The following is a 9,867-nucleotide window of genomic DNA, read 5'->3' on the forward strand; positions in this document are numbered from 1 at the left end:
TATATAAATATATATTTTTTTTATATGTATATTATTATTTTTTTAAAGGTGTTATTTTTATTAGATTGGTCCAAATAATGATTCATAACTTGAAGAATTCTAAAAAATTTCTTCAAACATGTTAGGAAATATAAATTTTTGTTGAGTAATTCTGCAGAAGTAATTAATTCTATACATTTTTCTCTATTTATATATTTATTTTTTACGATTTACTTTTTTTATTATTTAAACTTATGAAAACCAAAAAATTATCTAAGCATAAATTACACAGTAACAAAGATATTTATCAAATTTAAAAAGCAAACAAAGGCATAATGCCAAACTATATTTTCATATAATATTAATTACAGAATTGGTATATTTTGACAGAAAAAAATGCATTGAAATTTTAGAATAATGCTACCATATTTTCTTTATTCTAATTAGGTGTTGAAAGATACTGCTGAGGAGAATAAACATTCAACATCAATTTGGGAATATTAAATAAACATGATTAAAATCATACCTAGAATTTTACTTTTCCATATTGAGTTAGTACTGTCAGAAGAAAAATGACCTGTTCGTATAGTAAAAATATTAAAAACAGTATACTAACTTTTAACTATACTTGAGCAATTATTTGTAATTAATTATAGCTTAATGAACTGGAAATTGTTAATTATAATTTTAGAGCAAAGAAAATTTTGACTCAAAATTTCTGAGTATGCCTGTATACATGACATAATGTCTAACTTGTAAATTGCGTGAATACAAATAGTATGAGATTCATAAATTTTGAAAATTCTTATACTTATGTTGTGTTACAGATATACGATTTTGTAAAATTAGCATACTAAAAACTTTGTTAAAATTTTGAAAAAAACTTATAAAACTTTAAACTTACTAAAATTTCACACCTATAGAAAGGTTTTATTTATAATGTTTGTAATGTTGCTGTACTTTATTATTACCAACCATTACCATATTGTTACCACTTGTATTTTTGATTTTGGGTCAGTTTTTTTTTTTTTTTTTNTTTTTTTTTTTTTTTTTTTTTTTTTTTTTTTTTTTTTTTTTTTTTTGGTAAAATTTTACATGTTGTGTTTTAGGATAAAAAGAGAATCCCATCAGAAATTAATTGAACAAGCTGTAGCTGAGAGACAGAGGGTACGAAAAACTTATTTCTCTTCATTTATTTATTTTTTAACTCGGATCCTTTTTTTTTTCAATTTTAGTTCTACAATTAACTATTTTAAAATTATTTTTGCTAATTTTTAGTTCAGCAGTTTACTTGACAAAAGAAAGAATGAACTAGAAAGGCAGCATATAGAAATCCGAAAGCAACTGGAAGATGAAAAGAACTCTGTATGTTTATTTAGTTATCTATATAAGCTTCACCTAAATTGTTAATTTAAGCTCCATTGTCTGTCTCCATTGTCTTAAGCTTAATTTAAATATGTAACATTTTAATTTTCTTATAAACTGGTATTCATTTATAGTATTTTTTTCCTTTATAGATAGTATAAACTAACCAGTGGAGAAACACTTAAGCGTAACTTGTTTTTTTAAAAAAAATCATAATAATTTCAAAATTTGTAATTTAGTAAAATGACAGTGTCAGCATATTTGTTATTAAATGCAAATTATGTAAAAAAAAAATTATAGGGAACTAACATAATATTGTTTTAAGTTTTTGGTGGTTCAAATAATAAGTAGTAAGATAGCCCAGTGAAGGAACAGTTTTTACCAGTGAATGAACACAAAATTTTCCAGCTAATGAACACTTAATTTTGTGAATTTTTAATGCTCTTTATGAATTTGTATAAGCCATACAAATGTCTACAAACAAGACTTTTCTTTGAATTTAAACATATAACCACAATTAACATGGAAAATGCTGAAAAAAATTTCCAGTCATAAAATGGAAAGTAAAGTGTGGTTGAATAAAAAAAAATGTTTTTCATTTTCTTTCTCATAATTTGATAGTCGATTCTGAATTACGAATGTTTACTTGATGATGATTTTTTTAAATTTATTATTATTATAATATCACTTTTTTGTTTACTCTTTTTCCTCTTATTTTTTGAAACTTTTCTTTCTTAAGTATTTTTTCTTTCTTTCTTCTCTCTCAACTTCTGTTCAGCTCTTTCAGTCTCTTTAAATGTTAGCCATTTTTCAAAAGTTAATGCAAAAGGTAATTTATTTCTTTTTCTGTTTATTTCTTTAACCTTTCTCTTTTTTCCCAATATTTGGCCAATGTAAATGGTTCTTCCAAATTTCTTCTGATTTTAAAGTGCCATTTCTCATTGGATAATAAACGGGGGAAAGAAGTTTCAAAAATTGAGAAAGATCCACATCTCCGTTGACTTATATCTAGTGGGTCCTCAGCAGTACTTACCTGTTTCTGACTTTGATTACTTGTTACTTGTTTGAATCATTTATTTTTGCAACTAAAAAAGCTACAAGAGGATCTATCTCAAAATAAATTTTCAGGATACATTTCTTATCAATGTTAGTTGTTTCAGCTTCAGTACCAAAGTTTGACTTAACCAAGTGTTCTTTTTACGATACATACTTCTACCATACTGAAAAAAGCACTGGCTATTGGATGTTTGGGAGATTTGATTCCTTGCGTTAAAAATTTACAACATATCTTGAGGAATTTCATTCTCAAGCTTTTGCATTCAAGCATTACTCTTGAAGTATGTTTTTTTTGTTGATAAGCTTTCTTACCCATTAACTCTTTGTGTCTTTTTAGCATGCATTTGTTTTTCAACATTTTCAACATCAAATGAAAAAATATCACATTTCTTAAAAGCATTTTAAATTCTAACTTCATCAATTGATGCCTCAAAAGCTTATTTAAAAATGGGTGAAAAATTCCCTCTATTGTCTTACAACTTTTTTGTTTCAAGATCTAGTGGAGGATTTCGATGAAGCTTTCAAAGCTTAAAATACACCTACATCACAAGGCTAGAGTACATTAGTAGCATTAGGTAGAAAGCTAAATAAGAGAATTTGCTTTTATAAACAAAAAACAGTTTCGAATATGAGTTTATACTCATCTAGTAGAAGCAAAATAGGGAATTTGATAACATTTTCAATTAGCCATAGATAAAGGCAATTTGCAATATATTCGTAAACTGCTGCTGCGACCATCAATTCTGAATCACTTTTTCCGATGAAATATTTAACAGGAACTGATTCTGCAATATCTCGAGGAATTCTTCGGTAAAGACAAACTACCATTGGAGGTACTTTTTTTTTCACTAGCTGAAGAGTTGGTGAAAACTGTTATTCATTCTTTTTCTTTCCCATGAACTATGGAATATAAAGCCTTATAATTTTTAGGACCGAACTCTTATTTTATTCAACTCTGCATTCAGCTCTTATTTTATCTGCAATGTAGATTCAATCACTTTCTAAAAGGATGTCAGAGCTATTTTCTACTTCAAAGCTTCTCTGAAGTTCTTTAAAGCACTCTCGAATATTAACCTCTGTAAGGAAAGCCTTGCTTTTTGAAATTATCTATGCATTGTTCTGAGTTATTAGTGGATGTCATCTTAAAGTAAGTTTTACACATTTTTCACCTGGACAATTGTCTTTAAATGGATTTTTCCAACCCGTTTCTGTCATAACGTTAAAAACTGTATTAGGATAATTATTGGCGCAAAAGCCAGCAAAGAAATGTTCTCCAAGTTTTTATTATTATTTTTATTTAGTTTTCGATTAACAAACATAGCATATTAAGTTGCCTAACCTATGATGTAACCAACCACCACATTTATTAAGATAAATTATAATTCTTTTCATAAATTTGACCATTAAATTAGCATTTTGGAAAGAAATTATTTTAATTCCTTAATTATTCATACAACTTTTAACAGAATTTTAGGTGCCCTCTATCACAGAATTACTAACTATCTCAGAGTAAGGTTAAATCATATTTCATACATACTGTTCATTCACCAGGAAATCTATTCCCATTGAACAAGCCTGTACCTTTACTGGTTAGAAAATGTTTTTTGTATTTTTAACAGAATTTTGATGTATAATATAACTAAAGGTACTTTAAAATTTTCATCTATTTTTTTTCTATTTTCATTAACATAGAAAAATCCCAGTACATGCTCGCTTGTTCATTCATTAGTTTTTCATTGTTTGGTAATCCAATTAATAAACACCTCCTAATTTCAGAATCTTCTTATGCTATAAAGCATAACTTCAATAAACATTAAGTGTAATTTTAAATTCTCTTTTTCACAGTGAGAAAAATAAAACTTTTACATAAAATTAATTACACTTAAAACACTGACCATATAATTTTGCCAAAGAAACTAGGTGTTAGAGATATCCTAACAAATTTTTCAGCGAAGACTATGTGACCAGGTAATCCAATGCATTGTTAGATGACTTCCTATTGTTAGGTATTAAGCTACTTATTGTTAGGTATTAAGCTTTACCAATCAATCTTACTAAAAAAAACTTTTAAAATCTTATTTTTAAAAGATATCTGTTGATGCGTTAGCGGAGTAGCACAGTATTGAGTGAAAGTGTTAACTCACATAAAGAAACTTGAAGATTTAAACATTTCTTTATTTCATACAGTACCATCTCGATACAGCGTACAACTGAAGATATTTAAACATAAATATATCTTAACAAAAATGTTGGTACGTCACCGGAAACAACAACACAGTGACGTGACATAGTGAAGAGACAAGACAAGAAGTCGACAAGAACACATGCTTACAACAATGCATGCTTTATATACAGATTCCATAATCATATGCACGGATGACGTCACTTACGTTATCTGAAAAGAAAATGTCTGTTGCCACCACACGACCGAAACTTAATTCTGTTAACTTAATGTATTCAGAGGAGTAACAAACCACTCCAACATACGGCCCCACGGTCGTGTGATCTATATCAGAGAAAAATATATTATTCACAACTTCTTTAAATTTATTACCCATTAATGGTTTTGTTAGGAAATCTGCTAAGTTATTCTTAGAATGAATAAAAGCTAATTCTACTAGATTTTCTTCAATAAGNGCAAGTTGTTGATTTGCATGAAAATTTTAAGTATTTTCTTTTGATTCAGGCTCACGAAAGATTGCAGCAAGATTTCCAAGACAAAGTTTCCAGACTATTAATACATACAGAAGAATGTTCTTCGGATTCCAGTCCTGCAATCGAGCCGATTGAAAGGACGACATTATGAAAATTCTTGAAAGGTTCATATCTTTTCTTTCTTGAATTTAGTGTGTGAAAAAGTCATGAGTGTATTATAATATATGTGAGTATGTTTATGAATTTTAAATTTTTTTTAAAATAATGCATGATTAATTTCTCTTGCTAAACAACATGTCTGAAAATTTGAAAAATCATTTTCATAAAAATGGCAAGAGATGGAAACATACATTGTGCTACAAGAATTTGCTGTCATTGTTTTAAAATTACTTGCAAAGCTGTAACAACGTTACTTTTGCACTTACAGGAGCGAAAATAGTTCTAATTAGAATGATAAATTTTAGTATGATTATTAACAATGTAGTGAGGGAGAGCCATGACGGCTCAGGGAATGGAGCGTTCGCCTTCCAATGGGGTGAACTGGGTTCGAATCCCAGCAATGGCTTGTTAATACGAATTCTGCATCTGGCTTGCACCGACCACAGTGTTGATGTGAAATATACTCAGTGGCAGACGGATCATGGGTTAAGAGTCCCCTTGCTGTCAGGCCAACCATGGGAGGTTTTGGTGGGTTTTCTCTCCATGTAGCTGTAATGCGGGTTCTTCCACAAAGGGTAATTTCTCCCAATACTGGAGCTCCCTTGTTTTCTGGATTGAGTTCAAAATTACAAGGTTACAGAGTTGAACATTAGTAGTCCTAAACCCAAATTTGGGTCAGCTGTTCAACGACCGTTATAAATAATAAAATAAAATAGTATTAACAGAGCTGTTGTGGCTCAGGTAATAACGTTCACCTCCCAATGAAGTGAACCAGATTCAAATCTCAGCGATGGCTGGTCGATATCCTCAGTGGTCGACGGATTATGGGGACTTTTAATTTACTGTTTAAAATATTTAAAAGTAGGGGTGGAAAAAAGTTCATTTAATTCTAATTTACACTGTCTTTGCTATCATACAAAAAATATTTTACATCACTACGTTGAGTACACAATGTCACTACATGTATTTTAAGTCATGAAATACCGTCAAACCTGGGTAATATAAAACACTTGGAGACCTAAGTTTTTAATCTTCTTTGTATTGGTAGTGTGTAAAAACTGTATTATTCTTGAAAATAACATAATACACAATACAAAAATTAAAGTATGAACGTTTTTATGCATAACCGTGTAACTTTTTTTTTTTTTTACAAATGTGCTCAAAAATTGCTTATGACTGATAGCAGAAAAAAATTAATTAGTGCATTTGTTGTTCTGGTAAGCATTCAGAATCTAAATTTAACTGAGTTTGAGAATTATAAGAATAATAAGCCAAAAACAAACCTAGTTCTCTAAATTATTGTTTACTTTATTTTTTTATGTTTGATTTTCTAGAAATATGCATAAAAATTTATCTAAATTTTTTGTATATTGAATGACAAAGCAAAATCGGTTTATAGTTAAGGAAAGACTTCTGATTTTCCATTAACTCAGTTCAAGAATTAAAAGAATAATATGACAAAAATAACTGTAGCATTTTAAACTCTCCTTTGATGCAAAACTATTAAATTGGTTTCTCTTCTTTGTTTTGACCTATATTTCCAAAAATTAAGTCAATCTGTGTATAAGTCGAAAAGTATGCTTTTTATTTGGAAATTCACCCAAAATTCAAAACTTTTATGTAAGTGGACGTAAAAAAATAAAATAAATAAGGTCTGCTACTCTTGGAAATAAAAATGCACCCCTCCCTCTTCTTGTAGTAATGGTAGATCTAGTAACAATTGCACAGTGGGTAAAAGAATCGTGGACCTTTTCGACATTGTAATTCAATCATTTAAGAAATGTTGCATCAATAACCATATATTTGGGAATGAAAACACAAGTGTAAATGAAAACATTCGAAGTGAGGATGATTAACTACATCCAATCTTCCGATGAATGAACTAAAATTTGCCGAACTTTATGGAGGATCTGATTCTAAAAAGGAATTAATTGGATTCTTAGTGTGTTCTTTTTCTTTTGTTTATGTATTCTCATTCACCTAAACAGATAATAATAAAAAATAATAGTATTCCTTTTTATGTGTTTCTTTTTTAATTGTTACATTTAGATATTCCATTTTTAACTATTATTTTATATATCTTTATGTTTTGTATGTACGTTTCGCGATATTTACTCAGTGTCGCTAATGCTTTCATGCTTAACAAAAAAAGAAGCATTTCTGATGACGGTGTCCTCTTGGAATTTTTCTAAGTTAGTGTATCCGACTTAACTTTTAAAAATTTGCTAATGATTCCCGTTTTATATTCGGAAATATACAGAGTATGAATATTAAAAAAATGGACTAAATAAACAGCATTTGTATTAACGATTCTATTTTGCAGGCAGTGGAGGTGCCAGTATTATTAAGTGAGAGAAGCTCCCTGCCTTGTGGTCTGCCTCAGTCTGATGAATTCCATCCGCCAATGCCAGGGGTCCTCTGGATTTGTGTGATTCTTGCCAACAGAATATATCTGTAACACAAAGCCAGGTGACCAGCACAACCACCGTTATGTAATATAATATATAATATACATATAAATTATACATAACATATGTACACATATTCTTGTCACAGTATTGGTGTTCTTCTCTTCAAAGGTTGTGGTTTTTATCAAGTTCCATTTTTTCTGATTATACTTGCATGACTTCTGCTGACGTCTAGGAGCAGACATAGCATCTGATGGTGAACGTTTTAAGTATTAATAGACTATTTTGATAGTATGGCAATCACATATATGTAGATTATTAAAAAATGTTATTTGCTACACTACCAACTGTAATGAATGCATTTCTTAACGTGGGAAATATGTAACATTGTAAAATAATTAACTTTGTTAAATTACTTGGAGGTTCCACCCCCAGCTCACAACTCTTGTGATTGCTTCTCATTCATTGTTAATAAAATTTATAATTTTCATGAATTAATATAAATTAAGCCGAAATTATACTTCTTAAAAATAAATTAATTTTATTAAAACAAGACAATATTTTCTAATTTGTTTATAAATTTCTTTTATTTTTAACAAAGATTTTTATAATAATTCTTTTAAGATGTTTTCTTTTTTTTTTCAGACTTGTCTATAAATAATCAATTGCACAAATTACTTATTTTATTTATGTTGATTGTTACTTACATTAACTTTTATTTGTGTTTGAAGCAAATTCAAATTATGTGAGAGGAAAATAAATTTATTGCACACCTAGATTTCATTACATGAATATTTAAATTGATACTATTGGTAACAATTTATTTTTGAACAATTTAGAACAAAGAAAGCATTTTATAAGTTGGTAGCTCTGCATTTATTGTGATATCTACAGTGGTTAGCTGTTTTATTGTCTTCAAGTCTGCAGATCATGCAAGTTGTTCAACATTTTAGATTGTTCCTTTATTGAAAAAAAAGTATTTATTAGATACTGTATTATTTTGTAGACTTATCTTTCATAAGGCTTTGTAATATAGATAAGACTTTAGATTGCCAAATGAAATAGATTTTTTTTCTACGTTTATGTTTTTATTGAAAGGGAAAAATTGTCTAGTAGTATTAGGGCATGTAGGCTTTTTAGTTATTTTGTTTCTATCTGATTCTATTTTTCTATATTTTAGGGAATTGATCATTCAAATTATTCTACACTGATGTGCAAAAATTAAAATATTTTCATAATCTCGACTTTTTGGTAGTCACTTGCTGTTAAATTTCTGGAAATATTTCAATTTACAACTTTTTGTGTATCTTGAAATATCATGATAAAAGCAATAAACATTTTATTTTAACCGGAAATAAGTTATAACATATATTTTATTCAATAAGGGAAACTCTTTATATTGAACTTTTTTGTAACTAACTGTGTGCCATAAATATTTCAGTGACTAACTTAGATAAATGTTAGCCATTGATTGATTTATTAGCTCAAAGAAATATTCATAAGAATAATAAGTATTCATAAGAAATATTCATAATAATTATTGAAACAATTATATGAATATGAAACAAGTTTTGGACTATCTAATTATATTTTATGTATGAAAAAATTTCCAACGCACTCAACACTTTAGATTGTGATCTTTTAAAGTATGTCAAATTTTCTGTTATTATCTTAAGGCAAGTGTTCTACTAATTGAGTCTAGATTAGAAACTTCTTTTAATATTGCCAAGTATGTTAGAAATCATGAATTATTTTTAAAATCAGTTATTTAAAGAACTAATCTTAAATTGTTGCACTTATGGATGTTAGTCCTCGAGAAGTTTGTAACTCAAGCATAGATAAAAAAAAAAGTGTACATACTAATTATATTTGAAGAATGATAGTTAGGAATTCTAGTTTTGTGTTTGTTAAAAAATAAATAAAATTGGTTGATCAATTAAATGAACAATATGAGAAAAGAATGTCATAGTCTATTGTATGTAAAATTATATTGAAAATTTATTATAAGAAATTTTTATTACACTTACCTTATTCTATATCAATCAGTAATTGAAACATATTTAAAGAAATAATCTAGTTGAGACATTCAAAAACAGGTTTTAGTCATCTTCTAATAAAAAACTATTACTAAATTTCATAGACATTAATGTCGTTTTTATATATAAATTAATTCCTCCCTTAAATTCATAAAAAAAATTAACTTAATTTCTAACCTTTTTGCTGATGAAACTAAACAAATAAAAAT

The 9,867-nt window shown here is 28.0% G+C and overlaps 1 protein-coding gene across 3 annotated transcripts in view; it reads left to right on the forward strand.

Moving 5' to 3' along the window:
• The window catches only part of LOC107448739 (1-phosphatidylinositol 4,5-bisphosphate phosphodiesterase classes I and II), a 46,882-nt gene extending 37,410 nt beyond the window's left edge, over nucleotides 1-9,472 (forward strand). Inside the window, exons 32-35 of one of the 3 annotated variants that reach the window (XM_071181556.1) lie at nucleotides 1,089-1,146; nucleotides 1,258-1,344; nucleotides 5,087-5,281; nucleotides 7,538-9,472. In XM_071181556.1, coding sequence (XP_071037657.1) covers nucleotides 1,089-1,146; nucleotides 1,258-1,344; nucleotides 5,087-5,206 — 265 coding nt within the window. In that variant the 3' untranslated portion in view covers nucleotides 5,207-5,281; nucleotides 7,538-9,472. The remainder of the gene's footprint in view (nucleotides 1-1,088; nucleotides 1,147-1,257; nucleotides 1,345-5,086; nucleotides 5,282-7,537) is intronic. The other 2 variants (XM_071181554.1, XM_071181555.1) reach the window with 2 other exon arrangements.
• The last annotated feature ends 395 nt before the right edge of the window (nucleotides 9,473-9,867 follow it).

Source organism: Parasteatoda tepidariorum, chromosome 1, assembly GCF_043381705.1.
Source record: "Parasteatoda tepidariorum isolate YZ-2023 chromosome 1, CAS_Ptep_4.0, whole genome shotgun sequence".
NCBI lineage: Eukaryota > Metazoa > Arthropoda > Arachnida > Araneae > Theridiidae > Parasteatoda > Parasteatoda tepidariorum.